General features: G+C 49.1%; 1 protein-coding gene across 1 annotated transcript; it reads left to right on the top strand.

The window, feature by feature from the left end:
- Window positions 1–634: 634 nt before the first annotated feature.
- Window positions 635–16322, top strand: S100a10 (S100 calcium binding protein A10). Its single transcript, XM_045138396.1, has 3 exons — window positions 635–695; window positions 10383–10535; window positions 15924–16322. Exons 2-3 carry the CDS (start codon window positions 10404–10406, stop codon window positions 16083–16085), a joined length of 294 nt encoding a protein of 97 aa, XP_044994331.1. The 5' UTR covers window positions 635–695; window positions 10383–10403; the 3' UTR covers window positions 16086–16322.
- Window positions 16323–20137: the final 3815 nt, after the last annotated feature.

The following is a 20137-nucleotide window of genomic DNA, read 5'->3' as shown; positions in this document are numbered from 1 at the left end:
TGCATGGTGTGTGTGCATGGTGTGTGTGCGTGCTGTGTGTGTGTACTGTGTGTGTGTGCATGGTGTGTGTGCGTGCTGTGTGTGTGTACTGTGTGTGTGTGCATGGTGTGTGTGCGTGCTGTGTGTGTGTACTGTGTGTGTGTGTGCATGGTGTGCGTGCGTGCTGTGTGTGTGTACTGTGTGTGTGTGCATGGTGTGCGTGCGTGCTGTGTGTACTGTGTGTGTGCATGGTGTGTGTGTGTGTGCATGGTGTGCGTGCGTGCTGTGTGTGTGTACTGTGTGTGTGTGTGCATGGTGTGTGTGCGTGCTGTGTGTGTGTACTGTGTGTGTGTGTGCATGGTGTGCGTGCGTGCTGTGTGTGTGTACTGTGTGTGTGTGTGCATGGTGTGTGTGCGTGCTGTGTGTGTGTACTGTGTGTGTGTGCATGGTGTGCGTGCGTGCTGTGTGTGTGTGCTGTGTGTGTGCATGGTGTGTGTGTGTGTGCATGGTGTGTGTGTACAGTGTGTGTGCACGGGATAGTGGCGGCGCGCGGGCGGGAGCGCAGGAAGCGCGGAGGTGGGACCGGCCTCCCGCCAGGCTCCTCCCGCCGCCCGCCCCGCTCCCCGCCCGCCCGTACAAAGGCGCCCGCCCGGCTCTGCCCCGCGCCCGCCGTGCCCAGCTCGCCCGAGCCCGCCTCCCTCCCGCGCCTCGGCCAGGTGAGTGCCCGCCGCTCCCCGCGGCGCCCGGACCCCGGCTCCACCACCCGGTCCCACTTCCCAGCTTCCCGAGCTCCGCGGGGCCCCGCCGGTCCCGGCTGCGAGCTTCGTGGTGGTCTTCGGTTGGCACGCGGATCCCCCCACCCCCCCCCGGGCCGGGTGTTCGTAGCCACCCCCCGGCAGGACGGGCTGAGCACGCGGGATTCGGACCGGGGAGGACGGGGCGGCCGGGCAGCCGGGCGGACGCCCTTCCCGAAGGACAGACCGTGCCCAGCCCCGGGCAAAAGCAGGTTGAGCGGTTGCTGCCCAGGGAGGGGTCTTAACACTGCGCCAGGGCTGGCCCACTGTCGTCATCGACAAGCAGCGCTGGGAGGCAGAGGTAGGAGGATGGCCATGAGTTCGAGGCCACCCGGAGACTACGCTGTGAATTCCAAAGCAGCGCTGGCGTTGGGTGGGATGGGGGATGTGAAGGGATTTTCCTCTACTGAAAGTTTTCTTACTTAGTTAAGGGAAGGTAGAAGGAGGTGTGGAAAGATCGGGCTTCATAAAGGACCCAGGTGACTTTGGTGTGATGCAGAGAGACAGACAGATGGCCCTGGGGACCTGGTCCCCAGCCTTAGCTTGCCCTCTCTGGCTCTTACACTGTCCAGCCTGGGACAAGGCCCTGCCTCGCAGGCAAGGGAGGGCCGCCCGGCTTACAGGACAGAGCTGAGCTGGACTCTGAAACCCACCGCCGGGGTGGTCCCCAGGCCCCAGCCCCATCCCAGGGGGAGCTGGAAGCTTTCTGCAGGGTGGGGTTGGCACAAAGGACTCCGGGGTTCTCCTGCGGCCTGAGCAGTGACTAAACTGAGAGAGCGTGTGGGTGTGGCCCGTCTGGCTGCAGGATACTGCTGGGGTTTGGACAGAGCACTCCCTGAAGGAGAAGAGGAACCGTGCCATCTTTTGAGGGCATTTTCCAAGAGGAAGTGAGTCACACCAGTGCCCTCCGCTAATCAGAGGAGGTTTCTCGGCTGAGCTGCCCGCGAGGGCAGGAATTAGACTGGCAGGGAGGGACATAGCAAGACGGCTGCTGGGTGATCGCCAGGGTCAGTGCCCAGCAGCAGGCCCCAGCTGACCGGGGAAGGTTGCTTTACACTTTTAGAGGTTTACTGTTGATACAGTGCCTCCCCCTTCCCCCAGCCCACCATAAATCCTGAGTTCAGCCTCTGGGAGTGTATTTTAAAATATTTTATTTATTTATTTGAGAGAGAGAGAGAATGGGCACCACCGGGGCCTCTGGCCACTGCAAATGAACTCCAGACACACGCGCCACCTTGTGCATCTGGCTTAGGTGGGGTCCTGGGGGGGGTGGAACGTTTCAGGCTCCGCAGGCAAGCTCCTTGACCACCAAGCCATCTCTCCGGCCCTGGGAGTGTATTTTCTACCCTGCGCTTGAGATCACACGGAAACACCCTGCCAGTGATCTTTGCTTTCCACAAATCGCAGAAGATAGCACCAGGGGTCGGGGCGGGAAGTGAGTGCATTTGACTCACTGAAAGGTCCTCACCAGTCCTGCCCCCTCACATTCCTGTCTGACCATGGCTTCCAAATGTCACGAGTGCTCTTTGACAGCCAGAGTGGAGTTTCTTCTTCGTGGCGACGTTGGGCTCAGCATTTGGAATTTATTTAAGTTCTTCAAGTTTTCGAGGTCTCGTGGGCACACAGCTCACCCCGGTTTCTGGCTCTTTTCCATCGTCAGATGCGCCCTGGTTCTCCCATCTCCGGCCTCTCCGCAGGCACCCCAGTGCAGTCAGGCCCGGGGCTGGGTGGGGCTGAAGCTGGGTGACTCCCTGCTTTCCACTGACAGCTCAAAAAATGAGGCCTTTGAGAGCGACGCCCACTTAGCGTGCCCTTGGATGCGGTCCAGTCTTTTAAAAAGCAGAGAGCTGAGGGAAACAATGGAATTCTTTCAGCGTTATGATATATAAACTCACTCTTGGTCCTGGGAAAACTCGACTAAAATTTAGGATTTTTCTTGAGCTTCCTCTTTTTCTCAGGGCTCAACAATTTAGGTATCTCATGTTAAAAGCAAAAGGAAGCCTTAGAGTATAGCTCAGTGAAAGGGCACATGATTAGCATGTGCCAGGCCCTAGTCCATTGCTAGCACACCTCTCCCTCTACAAAGCAAAAAAAGAGCTAAAGAATTATTTATTTTGAACAATTTTCAGAACTTTCTATCCCTTCATTAAATAACTCCCATTCACCACGCCAAAGAATTTTTTTTTTTTTTTCATTTGAAAAGAGAGAGAGAGTCTGGGCACGCCAGGGCCTCCCGCCACTGCAAATGAACTCCAGATGCGTTCCCCATTTTACATGGGGTCCTGGGGCATTGAACCCTGGCTGGTAGGCTTTACAAGCAAGCTCCTGTAAGCAGTTAGCCATCTCCCATCCCCCACACTGAAGAATTTAATAGCATCAGTTACAGTAGCTACTGTTGGTTGACAAAAGCTGATTCCTTCCAGTCCCTAAGTAAAATTAGGTGTATTTGGTTGGGTTTGAGCAGGCTTCCAAGTCCTTTATTCTTGCTGAATTGTATCTGGAATTTTCCTTTGCTGTCGACTTCTTGACTGGGCAAGTTTTACTTGGTGAGAGAGCCTGACTTTTAATTCATTGTCTTTTTTTTTTCTTTTTTTTTTTTTTTTACTTGAGAGAAAGAGAGAGAGGAAGAGGCAGAGCAGGGAGAGAGAGAGAATATGAGTGTGCCACACCAGGGCCTCCAGCCATTGCAAGCGAACTCCAGACGTATGTGCCACCTTGTGCATCTGGCTTATGTGGGTCCTGGGGAATCGAACCTGGGTCCTTTGGCTTTGTAGGCAAGTGCCTTAATCGCTAAGCCATCTCTCCAGCCCCATTGTCTTCACTTTTAAAGAAATTGAAAATTTTTCATGCCTTTAACCCCAGTACTCAGGAGGCAGAGGTAGGGTCACTGTGAGTTTGAGGCCAGCCTGAGACTACATAGTGAATTCTGGGTCAACCTGGGCTACAGTGAGACCCTACCTCAAAAAAAAATTTTTTTTTTTTTTTGGTTTTTCGAGGTAGGGTCTCACTCTGGTCCAGGCTGACCTGGAATTAACTATGTAGTCTCAGGGTGGCCTCGAACTCTCAATGATCCTCCCACCTCTGCCTCCCAAGTGCTGGGATTAAAGGCGTGAGCCACCACGCCCGGCTCAAAAAAAAATTTTTAATTTATTTATATTCACAATGAATGATAGAGAGAGAGAGAATGGGCATTCCAGGGCCTCCTGCCATTGCAAATGGACTCCAGACACATGTGCCACATTGTGTATCTGGCTTTATGTGGATACTACAGAATCAAACCCAGGCTGTCAGGCTTTGCAAGCAAGCACTTTAACCGCTGACCCATCTCTCCAACCCTGCCTTAATTTTTTTTTTTTATTTCCTGAAATTTCTCTGAAGGATAAAACTCCAAGAATGTCTTCTGGGTCCAATTAAAAATATATATCTTTTTCAAATTCCCCAAACAAAAGAAAAGAAACCGCAAGTATTTTTGAAGAGCAGATGTTTGTGCTTGCTGCCACTGTGATAATGATTCAGTGATTTCTGAATGACTGTAAGGAAAGTAAGATCCAGACAAGAGACGGGCCGGGCATGGTGGCGCACGCCTTAAATCCCAGCACTCAGGAGGCAGAGGTAGGAGGGTCGCTGTGAGTTTGAGGCCACCCTGAGATTACATAAAAAAAAAAAAAAAAAAAAAAAAAAACAAGAGGCAGGAGCAAAGAACGAAGCAAACCTGGCCTCTCATTGCTTGGAAGTATCGTCTTGGGAGGCTTGGGAGATGGCTCCGTGGTTAAAAGCCCATGCTTGCAAACCCTGCCAACCTGGGTTTAATCTCCTGACAGCCACGTGGAGCCAGATGTACGAAGAGGCACTGGCACCTGGAGTTCATTTGCAATGGCAAGAGACACCGGCACACCCATCCTCTCCCTCCTCTCCTCTCAAATAAATAAATGAAAACAACATTTTTTAAAGTAATAATAAGAAGAAATGTCCCCTTGGGGATGACAGCCTGGGCGTGGGCCAAGGTCCACAGCACACATCTGGGTGGACCAGCTCTGGAAGAGGAGGCCCTGCCTCCCTGCCCCGCCCAGGAAACCAGAGAGAGAGGCAGGGGACATTGCTGGTGCATGTCACTGTAGTTGAGACACACCAAGTAGGTGTTTAGTGTAAGAACCCCCCCACAAAAAAAAACACACTAAATTTGTGGAGTCCAGAATTGTTTTCTGCAGAGAAACCTGCAGGGACAGAGACACTGTGGAGGCCCGTTGCCCAGGCCAACAGTGGCCCAGAAATCCTTGTCACCGGGTCAGGGTGACACAGACTTCAGAGCAGAATGACTCAGTGAACGGCAGGTGGATCAGGAGGTGGGTGCGGCCTGGGGAGGTGGCGAAGCCCTGAGTGGAAGCGGGGTGACGGAAAACACAAGAAAACAGCAGGAGCGTGAATCCCTCGGTCGCATAGGTTTTTCTTTGCAAGGGAACCACGTTCCGGGTACTCTGCCTGTCTTAGGAAAGCCCGGGGGGCCCCTTCCCAGAGCTCCCCTCCCCGTGTCAAACTCCGAGCTGCCGGGTTTGCAGCTGCCTGGGGATGACCCCTTCCGCATCACGGCCACAGCCCAGTGGGCAGTCCGAGTGGTCCTCCGTCCAGCGCTAGTTCACGCTCTGTGGGTTAAGGCAGAATAATCCATTGTTCTTGATATAGAGGATCTCTGACGCCAAGGTAGATGGGCAGATAACTAAATGTGACTGAGTGCTCCAGGCACGGCTGTTGGGGGACACCAAAAAGACACCCCTTGTCTTTCAGACCCAAGTGCCAGCCAGGATTGGGGGAGGCCTGCCCTTACTGTAGTAGAGTTTGAAGGGTGGTAAGCGGGGTGGAGATGCCAGATTCAAGCCCCATCCAAGCAGCGGGCACTGTGCTGGGGACGCCAGCACCCTGGCACAACCCCAGTGTGTCTCCTTTTTCCTTGGTTTTTTGTTTTTGTTGTTGTTGTTGTTGTTTGCTTTTTTGAGGTAGGGTCTCACTCTGGTCCAGGCTGACCTGGAATTCACTATATAGTCTCAGGATGGCCTCGAACTCTCAGCGATCCTCCTACCTCTTTCTCCCGAGTGCTGGGATTAAAGGTGTCTGTGTAGCCCTAGGCCGGCCTAGAACTCTGATCCTGCCATCTCAGGGGCCTCCCGCCCTCCAGTGTTGGGATAACAGCACTTGGGACGAACCCCGCCACACCTGCAAAACAGTTCTTCGGTTGTAGCCCTGGTCAGAGTCCAGAGAACCAACCGAGGCCACGTCCTCTGTCATCTTCTGGCCAGTCATTGCTCTGTCTTCTTAAAGGACTCCAGGACGCACAGGGAGGTGGCCAATTGTGGAATAAAACTGCTGGGGGTGCCAGGCGCGGTGGCGTACGCCTTTAATCTCAGCACTTGGGAGGCAGAGGTAGGAGGATCACAGTGAGTTCGAGACCACCCTGAGACTACATAGTGAATTCCAGGTCAGCCTGGGCCAGAGTGAGACTCTACCTCACCAAAAAAAAAAAAAAAAAAAAACAGCTGGGAGAGGGTGGAAGAGGGGACAGCAGAAGGGGATGGAGCTTCTGGGAGGAGACTCCATTGCTCACAACCAGCTGAGCAAAGCAAACAGGAGTGGGAATGGAGTGACCTCAGCCCTGAGCCCCTCCTGGCAAAGAGGCAGCCTGACCTCACACTCCCGAAAAATATGTTCTGGTGAAGCCAGGCTTTTCTCAGATTACAAGTTGTATTCTTGGGAGTTCCTCGGTTCGCCCATTTTCATACTGGAGATCCTCACCCTACCGTGAGCCCCTTTTCTGTAGCTTTGCGGTCCACGCACTGTCCTGCCTGTTGGGAAGAAAGCGAGCTGTGTGTCCCTCCCACTCCTAACACCTGGAGTCTTTTATTTTTTTTTATTCACAAGTTTTCATGCAAGCACATAATGTATCTTGATCATAATCCCCTCCCACTACCTTCCTTGGCATCCAGGATCTTGTCTGTTTCGGAAGAAGTCAGGGAGTGGTCTTTGGCGCTGAACTTGGGATCGGTATTTTTAGACCCCTGTGGTGTCTGAGTCCTTTCCTGGGTTATTTAAATACTGAGGTGGAAACCCATGTCCTCCTTCGGTAGGTGACTCACTCGGGTCGGATCTGTTAAATTCCTGGACTGCCAGCTCAGGCCAGGCCAGAGAGACCCTTCTAAGCCCGCATGTGGAAACCAGATCTGGGCTGTGTAGGAAGAAAAGGTAGAGGGGCCGGAGGGTGAGGCTCCCTGGAGTTCACTCACAGTGGGCCCTGACGCGGGAACTGGCTGCTATCTAAGCCTTGCAGATGAATCATGCTGGATTCTGATTGATGGCGCTCCCTGGGACAGCTTTCTTTGGCAAGCTGGTTCTTGTACTTTTCAGGAGATTAATTTATAATCCTTTATAACTGATCGTTCCTATGTTCACCAGTCCACGTCTGGCTCTGTAAACGATAGCACTTAGGACTCAGGCCCGGTCCTGCAGGTCTGTCAATCCTAGCTACTCAGAAAACTGAGGATCTGCAAGTTCAAGACCAGTCTGGGCTGCAGAGTCAGCTCAGTGCCAGCCTGGGCAACTTAGTGAAACCCCGTCTTAAAGTAAAAATTGAGGGGCTGGAGAGATGGCTCAGCAAGGCGCTTGACTACAAAGCCTAAGGCCCTGGATTCAGTTCCCCAGCAACCACGTGAAGCCAGATGCACAAGGTGGCGTGTGTGTCTGGAGTCTGTTTGAAATGGCTGGAGGCCCTGGTGCGCCCATTCTCTCATAAATAAATAAATAAAACTTTTGTTGTTGTTGTTTTTCGAAGTAGGCTCTCACTCTAGTCCAGGCAGACCTGGAACTCACTATGTAGTCTCAGGGTGGCCCCGAACTCATGGGGAGCCTCCTACCTCTGCCTCCTGAGTGCCGGGATTAAAGGCGTGCGCCACCGTGCCCAGCTTAAATAAGTAAAACTTTTTAGAAACTTGAAGAGCAAGCTGGGCATTCAGTTGAGTGACAGAGCTCTGGTCTAGCCTAGCATGCGCGATGCCCTAGGCTCGATCACGTTAGGGAGTCTTTCAGCCGCAGGAACCAGACTCAGTATGTCCCAGGTTCCTGGTAGGGTTCTCCAGCACGGGAAGTTGGCAGCTTCTCTTTATCCAGGCTCAAAGCTCACTCACTCGCTCTCACTTTCTCACTCGCTTTCTCTCTCTCTCTCTCTCTGTCAAAGCCTCCATGTTCTGGTCAAGGCAAACCTTCCAAATAAGCCAGAGTTCACTGAGCTCCTGTTAAGCACTAAATGCTGGGTCTTGATGAGAGATATGTCCCAGTTCAGTGTACCCGAATACAGTGACTGACCTGATTCCTTCTCTCTGTAAACTCTTTTTTTTTTTTGCTTGTTTTTTAATTTACTTATTTATTTGAGAGAGAGAGAGGAAGAAAGAGGCAGATATATATATACAGAGAGAGAGAGAGAATGGGAGCACCGAGGCCTCTAACTGCTGCAAATGAACTCCAGTTGTGTGCGCCACCTTGTGTGTCTGGCTTACATGGGTCCTGGGGAATTGAACCTGGGTCCTCTGTCTCTGGCTTTGCAGGCGAGCGCCTTAGCAGCTAAGCCATCTCTCTGGCTGCTCTGTAAACTCTTCATGATGAAGAGTTCTTGCTCCCCTGCTGCACTCCAGGCTATAAGGAAGCTGCTGCTTTTTGGCTTGAATATATTGTTACTTACTCCTTTCCAATGAACTCTGGGAAGCTTGTACTCGGGTAGGGCAGCTGATGTCTTACTGTGGAAATGCAAATGTCTTTATTGCAATAAGTAACAAGTTCAGGGGCCAGGAAGATGGCTCAGCAGTTAAAAGTGCTTGCTTGCAAACCCTGCCGGCCTGGGGTTCCATGCCCAAGCCACTCACATAGCCGGATAGATGAAAAAAGTAGCATAAGGGCTGTAGAGATGGCTTAGCAGCTAAGTGCTTGCCTGTGGAGCCTAAGGACCCCAGTTCGAGGCTCAGTTCCCTAGGACCCACATAAGCCAGATGCGCAAGGTGGCACATGCATCTGGAGTTCATTTGCTGGAGGCCCTGGAGCACCCATTCTCTCTCTCTCTCTCTTTCTCTCTCTCTCTTTCTCTCTCTCTCTCTGCCTCTCGCTCTCAAATAAATAAAAATAATTTTTTAGGGCTGGAGAGATGGCTTAGTGGTTAAGCGCTCGCCTGTGAAGCCTAAGGACCCCAGTTCAAGGCTTGATTCCCCAGGACCCACGTTAGCCAGATGCACAAGGGGGCGCATGTGTCTGGAGTTCGTTTGCAGTGGCTGGAGGACCTGGCGCACCCATCTTCTCTCTCTCTCTCTCTCTCTCTCTCTGTCTGTTGCTCTCAAATAAATAAATAAAAATTTTAAAAAAAATAATTTTTTAAAAAGTGGTATAAACATCTGGTATTCATTTGTAGCCACAAGAAACTTTGTCATGCATGCATGTGCACGCACACACAGAGTTTTTTAAAAAAGCTTAAGTAACAAGTTCAAAATTGTAGTAAATTCCAGCAGACTCAGGCAAATGTAAGCTAATTTATTTATTTTAAATATTTGATTAAGCCGGGCGTGGTGGCACACGCCTTTAATCCCAGCACTTGGGAGGCAGAGGTAGGAGGATCGCCGTGAGTTCAAGGCCACCCTGAGACTCCATAGTGAATTCCAGGTCAGCCTGGGCTAGAGTGAGACCCTACCTCAAAAAGCCAAAAAAAAAAAAAAATTGATTTTATTTGCAAGCAGAGAGAGAGAAAGACAGAAAGAGAGTGGGTGTGTCAGGGCCTCCTGCCACTGCAAATGAACTCCAGACACATGTGCCACATGGTGCCTCTGGCTTTATATGGGTGCTGGGGAATCAAAACCCAGCCCTCAGATGTCAAGCAAGTGTCTTTAACCACTGAGCCATCTCCCAGTCCCGTAAGCAACTTTCTAAACTGAACCAGGTTATGATTTAAATGTGGAAGGCCGGAGTTTTCATATTCTCCAGGTTTAACCCAGGCTTGCTGGTATATTCTGCCATATCGTAGAGTCCCATTTGCCACGGCCAGGGGAATGCAGGACTAGCTTCTTCCGGTGGATATTCTGAAGCTAGAAAGAACAGCACTGGTCTTGCTTTTCCAAGCAGAGCTTTTCCTCTCGGTTATGGGACTCCACACGGAGCGAGTTGACAACCAAGTTAACCCCACATTTGGGGGCACCGTTCCATGAGTTGCCCGTGGCCACCAGCAAATGAGCCAACAGGGTAGGGGCTCGGGCCTTAGAGTCCTTGAATTTCTTTTTAATATTTTATTATTTATTTATTTATATGACAGAGAAGCAGAGAGAGAATGGGCGTGCCAGGGCCTCCAGCCACTGCAGACGGACCCCAGACACGTGCGCCCCCTTGTGCATCTGGCTTTAACGTGGGTGTTGGGGAACCGAACCCAGGTGCTTTGGCTTTGCAGGCAAACGCCTCAACCGCTAAGCCATCCCTCCAGCCCTTCGAGTCGTTGAATGTTACAGCTGAGAAGACTCAGAAGGAAGGAAGAGCGGATGGTCTTCCCGGCGGGCTGAAGAGTCGCTGTGAGCTTTCTTTCTTCGTCTCCTTTGCCAGGTTTCAGCAGACCTCCTCACAATGCCCTCGCAAATGGAGCACGCCATGGAGACCATGATGCTCACGTTTCACAGATTTGCCGGGGACAAAGACTACCTGACGAAGGAGGACCTGAGAGTGCTCATGGAAAGGGAATTCCCTGGGTTTTTGGAAGTAAGTGTTGAAAGTCTCAGAAATAGACACGTGTCAAAGATGCTTTCCCTTCCTCTCCCACCCCTTCTCTCTCTGTGGAGGTCACCACTGCGAATGTGTTTCAGACATTACTTATTACACAGTGTCTACTATGTGTGAAAATATCACGGGGAGGGCGGGGCTGGAGAGATGGCTTAGCGGTTAAGGCACGTGCCTGCGAAGCCTTCCGACCTAGGTTCAATTCCCCAGGACCCATGTAAGCCACATGCACATATGTCTGGAGTTCGTTTGCAGTGGCTGAAGGCTCTGGCACTCCCATTCATTCTCTCTTTCTCTCTCAAATAAATAAAATAAATTAAAAAAAAAATATCACAGGAGGCTGGAGAGATGGCTTAGCGGTTAAGGCACTTGCCTGCAAAGCCAAAGGACCTCGGCTGGATTCCCCGAAGCCAGCTGCACAAGGGGGCACATGCACCTGGAGTTTGTTTACAGGACTGGAGGCCCTGGCACGCCCATTCTCTCTCTCTCTAACTGCCTATTTCTGTTTCTATCTCTCTGTCTCCCAAATAAATAAATAAAAATAAAAATAAAATATCATAGGGGAGTCTAAAGAGATGGTTTCTCAGTACTCACATAAAGCCAGGTGCACAAAGTGGTGCATGCATCTGGAGTTTGCAGTGGCGAAAGGCCCTGGCACCCCCATACATTCTCTCTCTCCTCACAAATAAATTTTTTAAATATTCTTTAAAAGACCACAGGGGAAACAAGGCTAGGAGATGGCTTATCAGTTAAAGGCACTTGCTACCAAAGCCTGCTATTCGGGGTTTGGTTCCCCAGTGCCTATGTGAAGCCAGAAGCACAGGGTGGCACATGTGTCTGGAGTTTATTTGAAGTAGCAGGAGGCCCTGGTGTACCCATTGCTCACTCTCTCTCCTTGAAAATAAATAAGTAAAACATTTTTAAAATATATCACAGGGGAAACAAAGTGAAGAAGCCACCATCCCCAGCCTCAAGGAGTGCACTGTCTGCAGGTGAAATTGACTGCATCCACTAGGACATTACCGGAGGGAAGGCTTCTCACAGGGGTGTCATAGATGCCACCCCACATGTCCTTAAACGTGGAGGTGGAGATGCCATGTCCTTGTCACATCCACTTTGAACAACCTGAATCTCCTTTTTTGTGTTTGTGTGCTAAGGACTGAACCCAGGTCCTCATTAGTTCAAATCAGGTGCTATGTCTCCTGTCCAAATCTCTCTTCTTAAATCCTTTCAGAAAAAAAGATTTCTTTTTAAAAAAAATTTTTTTGTTCATTTTTATTTATTTATTTGAGAGTGACAGAGAGAGAGAGAGAGAGAGAGGCAGATAGAGAGAGAGAGAATGGGCACACCAGGGCTTCCAGCCACTGCAAACAAACTCCAGATGCATGCACCCCCTTGTGCATTTGGCCAACATGGGTCCTGGGGAATCGAGCCTCGAACCGGAGTCCTTAGGCTTCACAGGCAAGCACTTAACCGCTAAGCCATCTCTCCAGCCCAGATTTCTCTTCTTTTTTTTTTTTTTAATAAATTTTTTATTTATTTATTTGAGAGCGACAGACACAGAGAGAAAGACAGATAGAGGGAGAGAGAGAGAATGGGCGCGCCAGGGCCTCCAGCCACTGCAAACGAACTCCAGACGCGTGCGCCCCCTTGTGCATCTGGCTAACGTGGGACCTGGGGAACCGAGCCTCGAACCGGGGTCCTTAGGCTTCACAGGCAAGTGCTTAACCGCTAAGCCATCTCTCCAGCCCGAGATTTCTCTTCTTTTATCAACTATAATCCATAAAGGAATCATGTTACTCATTGGCTGAATAAGAGCCGAGTGTCACTCCAGCAATACTTGGTTTAAGTATATAATATATATAATTTATTTGAGGGGGGAGAGAGAGAGAGAAAGATAGAGAGAATGGGCACACCAGGGCCTCTAGCCACTGCCAACAATCTCCAGACACATGCGCCACCTTGCACATCTGGCTTATGTGGGACCTGGAGAATCGAACCTAGGTCCTCGGCTTTGCAGACAAGCGCCTTAACCGCTACACCATCTCTCCAGCCCAACACTTGCTTTTTTTTTTTTTAAATGAGAATGCTAAGAACAGCAGCCCAGGACACGCCTCACTTTTAGCACACTGAACAACCCTTGAAGACAAGGACTCTTCTTCCACCAGCTGCCATATGTCACTCAGGACAACAGGCCATGCGACACAGTCCTCCTGTGATTTTGTAGGCCCTCGAGAGATGGCAGTTTAGCGTGGGCGTGGTGCCGCACGCCTTCAATCCCAGCAGCACTCGGGAGGCAGAGGTTAGGAGGATCTCTGTGAGTTCGAGGCCAGCCTGAGACTCCATAGTGAATTCCAGGTCAGCATGGGCCAGAGTGAGACCCTACCTAGAAAAAAAAAAAAAAGATGGCAGTTGAATTTAATGTTGAGCCAAGGCAAAAACACAGTAGCCGACTGACGTACGAGCCTGTCTTTGCCTGCCATAATTGTAGTCACTTAAAGGATTGCTCCTGTGCTGAGCGTTCAATAATGCATCAGCCTCTGAGGGGGGAAAGGAAGGGAGGGTCAAAGGCTGGGTCCTACCTCTGGTCATCTGCCTGTTAAGAAGCACATTATTTACGGCCCTGACTCCCGCACCTGTAAACACGGGGCTTTGCAGAAAACTATTTTTACATACATCGATATCAGTCAAGTAAGTGGCCCACTCCTCCCTCCCTCTGCGGTCACTTCGGCGCTGTCCATTAGCCGGGAGTGAACTAGGCGCGGTTCTGCAGGCGCGGGGCGCTGCTGAGCTCCGGACCAGGGGGAGACCCAGCCGCCCCGCAAACAACGGGCGTGTCGCGAGCGTTCGCCACACCCGGTTTCCTCCTCTGCAAGATGAGAGCGCTGGATGTGATTATCTGCAAGCCTGTTTTCACTTTTCATTTCAAACAGCACTTTTGTAACTATTTTCTTTTAGCCCTATAAGGTCTGTTTGGCTTGTTCATTGTGTTTCCCAAGATGGGAGTCTGTCTTTCCTCCTTCACCTTTTACCATCCCTCCAGACAAGCATAAATTACAGAGGTAAAATACTCCCATTGTAACTCAGCCCTTGTTAATCATACTGTGGCGTAAGGACAGACTGTTCCTTCCAGGCTTTGTGGCGTGAGAAACATAAAGCCACGCACACTCGGAGTGCTGAACATGGCAGGGTAATTTATTCCAAGTGCAGGATCGTAATTCCACACATACCTGTGCGCCCTGCATTAAGAGAGCATTTTGTTTCTAAAGTAAGCTGTTTATGCCGCCCAAACTTCACTCATTCTAACCACAGCCAGGAAGCCGGGGGTGAGGCCAGAATTAGCTGTTTGGAGCAGGCTGGGGCTGGTTCCTGTGCTCCTGCAGATGTGGCTGTCTTACTTCACAGAGATGTCGAGTGCAGTTTTTTTTTTTTAATTTTTTTTTTTGTTCATTTTTTATTTTATTTATTTGAGAGCGACAGACATAGAGAGAAAGAGAGATAGAGGGAGAGAGAGAGGATGGGCGCGCCAGGGCTTCCAGCCACTGCAAACGAACTCCAGACACGTGCGCCCCCCTTGTGCATCTGGCTAACGTGGGACCTGGGGAACTGAGCCTCGAACCGGGGTCCTTAGGCTTCACAGGCAAGCGCTTAACCACTAAGCCATCTCTCCAGCCCTCGAGTGCAGTTTATAAACACTCGACACACTTAAAACATGATCAGTTCCCTGGTTCATCAGTCACCAGAATTCAGTAATACCTTATCTTAGCCTTTGTTAAATTTTCTTAATTTTTTTTTTCTTTTTTGTGATAAGGTCTTCACACTAGCCCAGGCTGACCTGGAATTCATTATGTAGTCTCAAACTGGCCTCAATCTCACAGCGATCTTCCTACTTCCTGAGTGCTGGGGTTAAAGGCATGTGCCCCCACGCCCAGCAGCCTTTTTATTTATTTATTTTTTATTTGAGAAAGGGAGAATGGGCATACTAGAGCCTCCAGCCACTGCAAACTAACTCCAGACACATGCACCATCTGTGTATCTGGCTTATGTGGATCCTGGGGACTCAAACCTGGGTCCTTTGGTTTTGCAGGCAAGTACCTGAACAGCTAAGGGACATCTCTCCAGGCCCCATCTTAGCCTTTTAACAACCTTTTTTTTTTTAATTTTTATTCATTTGTTTATTTCTTTGACGGAGAAAGAGGGTGAGAGAGAGAGAATGGGTGCACTAGGGCCTCCAGCCACTGCAAACGAACTCCAGATGCGTGCACCCCCTTGTGCATCTGGCTAACGTGGACGCTGGGGAATCGAACCAGGGTCCTTCGGCTCCACAGGCAAACGCCTTAACCACTAAGCCCTCCCTCAAGCCCCTTTTAACAACCTTTAATGAGTTAGAAGTATTTTCCTCTCGGACTGCATGGATTTATAGGAGTAACCATGGCTGCCAAAAGGAATGAAGAACACACCAGCCATGGAAGCACGGGAAAAGCCAGGGGTCCTTCCTGCCCGCCTCTGCCACACATATGCATACCAGGCACTGGGAAGCTTGTGGTAGTATCTCACATATGCCTTTTGAGGCTTATCACATGTACAGCCTCCAAACCAAGCGTGGTGGTGTACACCTTTAATCCCAGCAGACGCGGAGGTAGGAGGCAAAGAGGATCATAGTGAGTTCGAGACCACCCAGAGACTACATAGTGAACTCAAGGCTGGGGCAAGACCTTACCTCTAAAAAAAAAGAAAAAGAAAAACAGAAAAAGAAAAAAGTACAGCATCCAGGGAAGATTAGTTGAATGGCAGACTTACCAACTCAGGGAATGGAAGGAGGGCTGGGAGTGTAGCCCAGTGGGTAGAGCACTTGCAATGCCCTGGATTAAATCCAAAAAGAATATGACACTTGGGGCTGGATAGATGGGTCAGTGGTTAAGGCACTTGCCTGCGAAGCCTAAGAGCCCATGTTTGACAGCCCCAGATCCCACGTAAGCCAGACGCACACATTGACACAAGCACACAGGGTCATACGTGCACACTGCTGGTGCAAGCGTCTGGAGTTCGATTACAGTGACTGGAAGCCCTGGTGTGCCAATTGTTTTTTTCTCTCTCTCTCTCACTCTCAATCTCATAAAAAAAAATAAATAAAAAGAGGATATAAGCTTGAACTAGAAAGTGGTGAGCATAATTCTTAATTACTGAAATGCACTGTCAAGACAAAAAAAAAAAATACATGTTGATGATTTACAAAGGTCACTGTGAATTAAGACGAGAGCTCCTGTAACTGAGAGGGTTGTTCATGGTTGTCAGTGATGTGAATAAGATAAGAGAATCACTACAACTATTAGCTGGTAATTTTTTTTTCTTCCTTTCTTTCTTTGTTAGAATCAAAAGGACCCTCTGGCCGTGGACAAAATAATGAAGGACCTGGACCAGTGTCGAGACGGCAAAGTGGGCTTCCAGAGCTTTCTGTCGCTAGTGGCAGGTCTCATCATTGCATGCAATGACTATTTTGTAGTGCACATGAAGCAGAAGGGAAAGAAATAGAGTCAAGCAGTAACGTTCCCGCCCTGAGAGTTCTCCGCTGGGTCGCCAAAGGATCTGCCCCAACAGCTTCTCCCAGTATAAAGATTTCATGAGCAGATCTGAAAATGCAAATAACACCAAGTCCAATTTGACAGGCAGGGAGAAAAAAAAAAAAAAGTTAAATGACAGAGAAGCTTGATTTTTATATTGTTTGCATCCTCTTGCCCTCAATAAATAAAGTCCTTTTTTAGTTCTGGATTCAGGATGGTGCGTGTATTGCCTTAGGTGGAGGGCATTCTCCCCGCTCCTGGGGCTGGTGAAGCGTCAGCGGGCCCTGGGGTGGACAGTACACGGCAGAGCTCTTTCTACGGAGCCAGCAAAATGGGGAACAGTCCCCGATCGGGCTGAGAGTCTGTTTTTTTCTGATTTCTCTGCCTCATAATGATGTGCAGGACCCAAACTTGAAAACTCAAAGAGCCGGGTGTGGTGGCGCACGCCTTCAATCCCAGCCCTCGGGAGGCAGATATAGAAGGATAACTCTGAGACTGCATAGTGAATTCCAGGTCAGCTTGGACTAGAGTGAGACCCTACCTCAAAAAACCAAAAAAGAAAAATAAAACTCAGAGAGGGACAAGAGGGCTCTTTGGAGGTATACTTTTAATTTCACAACCACTGAGCCCAGTCTGGCCCAGTTAAGTCAGTGGCCTTCTGGCCAGCACCTTGGATGCCCAAAATGTCAAAACACAATTTTCATAGCAAAGTTGCAGTAAATTCTAGGGCAGAAAAGAAAAAAAAAAAAAAAAGCCCAGTCAGAGGAGAGGCTATAGTGTGACACCTCCATTAAACAATAACATCTATTTAGCCAACTCTCAGATGTCAAGAGTTAGGCAAAAGCCAGGCTCAGGAGGCTGAGGTAGGAGAACCACCATGAGTCCAAGGCCACTCTAGACGACAGAGTGAGCTCCAGGTCAGCCTGAGCTAGAGTGAGACTCTGCTTTAAAAAAAATGTATATATATATATGTGTGTGTGTGTGTGTATATATATATATATATATATATATATATATATATATGTATGTATGTATGTACATATATATACATATACACACATACACATACATATACATATACATATACAGGCTGGAGGGATTTCTCAGCGGTTATCCTGCAAAGCCAAAGGACCCAGGTTCAATTCCCCAGGGCCCACATAAGCCAGATGTACAAGGTGACGCATGCATCTGGAGTTCGTCTGCAGTGGCTAGAGGTTCTGGTGCACCCATTCTCCCTCTCTCTCTCTCTCTCTCTCTCTCTTTCTCTCTGCCTCTCTCTCTGTCTCTAATAAATGAAAAAAATAAAAATTTAAAAATTTATATATATATGTGGTAAGCATGACACATATATACTATATGACTTTCTTGTTGAAAATTAAGTAGCAATACTTTTTAATTTTTTTCTTTCATTTATTTTTATTTATTTATTTTTATTTTATTTTGAGGAAGGGTTTCATTCTAGCCCAAGCTGACCTGGAATTCACTATGTAGTCTCAGGGTGGCCTCGAACTCACAGTGATCCTCCCACCTCTGCCTCCCAAGTGCTGGGATTGAAGGCGCGCCCAGCTGTAAACTTTTTCATTTGTGGTGAGAAATGCACAGCGCACATGGGCACTCCAGGACCTCTTGCTGCTATAATCGAACTCCACACACATGTGCCACTTTGTGCATTTGGCTTTATGTGGGTTCTAGGGAATTGAGCCTGGGCCAGCAGGCTTTGCAAACAAACACTTTTCCCTGCAAGCCGTCTCCCCAGCCAGGGTGCAAGGACGGCTGTGTGAGGAAAGGCTGAGCCAATGCACGATCTAGAAACAAAGCAAACACCCAGCTCTGCACGTTCCGTGTCCACCTGACACCCACACTGAAGTCTCTGGAGTTCCAATTCCATCTCTCCAGCCAGGCTGTTCACAGCCCAGGGGACAATCCAAATGGACCCGGCAGCTCTCCTTGGCAGCCAACCCACAGTGCTGGCATTTCCACAACCCTGGGGTTCCCATGACAACCTATGGTTGATCCTCATGACTTCATTGGGCCTCCATGTAGAGATTCTAGCAACCTTGGCCCACATGATCCAGTGGCCATTTCCAAAATAAAACAGGTTACAAATTCAAGGAGTCCCTCTATTCTGCATTTGTTATATGCCCATAGCACCAAATCTGTTAATTGAGGGGGGGGAATAAAGCTTTAAAACCTTCGAAGAGCAGGAAAACTACTTCAATGTTCAGGCCCCTTCCTTCCAAAAAAAAAGCATTCTTCCTGCTGTCTCAGTGCAAAACAGCTAGTCCAATCTCAATGGTGGTGGTCTCTCAGATAATCACAGTTAGAACGGCTATACTGTCTTGCCCAAAAACTTTCATTTCGTGCTGGAGAGATGGCTTAGCGGTTAAGCGCTTGCCTGTGAAGCCTAAGGACCCTGGTTTGAGGCTCTATTCTCCAGGACCCACATTAGTCAGATGCACAAGGGGGCGCATGCATCTGGAGTTCGTTTGCAGTGGCTGGAGGCCCTGGCGTGCCCATTCTCTCTCTGCCTCTCTCTCTTTCTCTCTCTGTCTCTGTCAGTCTCAAATAAATAAATAAAAATGAACCAAAAAATTTAAAAAAAAAAAAACTTTCATTTCTTTCTGTACCATATCCTTCTGCTCACTCTGGTCGATTTCTTCTTAAGTCAACTCTATTCAAGCTCTCAGGACACAGGCAGAATGCAGCAAGCCTCTCACACAACCTGCTTCTACCCAGAGCTTCCGGACAAAGCTCTTCGTTCCCTCATAAGCCGAGTCTACACAAACCATAGTTCTTTCTACATTTAGCTCTCTCAACCTCTGAGCAGAATGGCTCCATTAAGCTCTGCTTACAGCACTGCAGGGTGTCCCTTAGGCCAAGGTTTCAAATTCTTTCACATTCCTTCAGAAAAAAACAGTTTCAAAAGACCAAAAGCCACACAGTCGGGTTTCTAGCAGGAACAACCCCACTCCTCTGATACCAATTTTCTGTTACAGTTACCTTTCCATTGCTGAACAAACCTTCCAGCCAAAAGTAGCTGATGGGAAGTAAGCTGTTTGTTTGTTTGTTTGTTTGTTTGTTTGTTTGTTTGTTTGTTTGTTTGTTTATAGTGAGAGGCAGGCAGGCAGAGAATTGGCAGGGCCTCTGCCACTGCAATCAAACCCCAGATTCTTGTGCCCCCTAATGGGCATGTGCAACCTTGCGCTTGCCTCACCTTTGTGCATCTGGCTTATGTGGAATCTGGAGATTCAAACATGGGTCCTTAGGCTTCACAGGCAAGCGCCTTAACCACTAAGCCATCTCTCCAGCCTTTTTTTTTTTTTAATTTTGGCTTACATTCTAAAAGAGAAGCTTCAGGATGGCAAAGAAAAATATGATGTAAGCAGAGGCTGGACATCACCTTTGCCACAGCAGTTGGAATACAGCAGCAGGAGAGTGAGCCACGTTCTGGCAATGGAGAACTGGCTCCAACAGCCCTAAAACCCACCCCCAACAACACACCTCCTCTAGCAAGGCGCCACCTCCCAAATTGCCATCAGCTGGAGACCAAGCATTTAAAACATGAGTTTATTAGGGATATCTGGTTCAAACCAACACAGAACACACACACACACACACACACACACACACACACTTTTTTTTGTTTGTTTCTCAAGGTAGGGTCTCACTCTGGTCCAGACTAACCTGGAATTCACTATGTAGTGTCAGGGTGGCCTCGAACTCATAGCAATCCTCCTACCTCTGCCTCCCGAGTGCTGGGATTAAAGGCGTGGGCCAGCACACCCGGCTACACTTTTTTTTTTTTTTGAGACAGAGTTTCATATATACCAGGCTGGTCTTGAACTTGCTCCCACTTCTACCTTCAACATTCTGGCATATACAACCATGCCATTGTGGTTTGATTCAAGTGGCCCACATAAACTTACATGTTCTGAATGCTAGGTATCCAGCTGGTAGCAATTTGGAAATTGGGGCCTCCAAGAGGCAGTGTATTGTTAGGGGTGGGTTTATGAGTGTTATAGC

This window comes from Jaculus jaculus, chromosome 19 (assembly GCF_020740685.1).
Source record: "Jaculus jaculus isolate mJacJac1 chromosome 19, mJacJac1.mat.Y.cur, whole genome shotgun sequence".
NCBI lineage: Eukaryota > Metazoa > Chordata > Mammalia > Rodentia > Dipodidae > Jaculus > Jaculus jaculus.
This window is presented reverse-complemented; position numbering and strand designations above follow the sequence as displayed.

What these genes read in the sequence shown, in the direction of transcription:
- S100a10 (XM_045138396.1), top strand. Translation starts at nt 10,404, where the DNA reads ATGCCCTCGCAAATGGAGCACGCCATGGAGACCATGATGCTCACGTTT. An exon ending in AATTCCCTGGGTTTTTGGAA is followed by an intron (nt 10,536 to 15,923) that starts GTAAGTGTTGAA and finishes TTTCTTTGTTAG; the next exon opens with AATCAAAAGGACCCTCTGGC.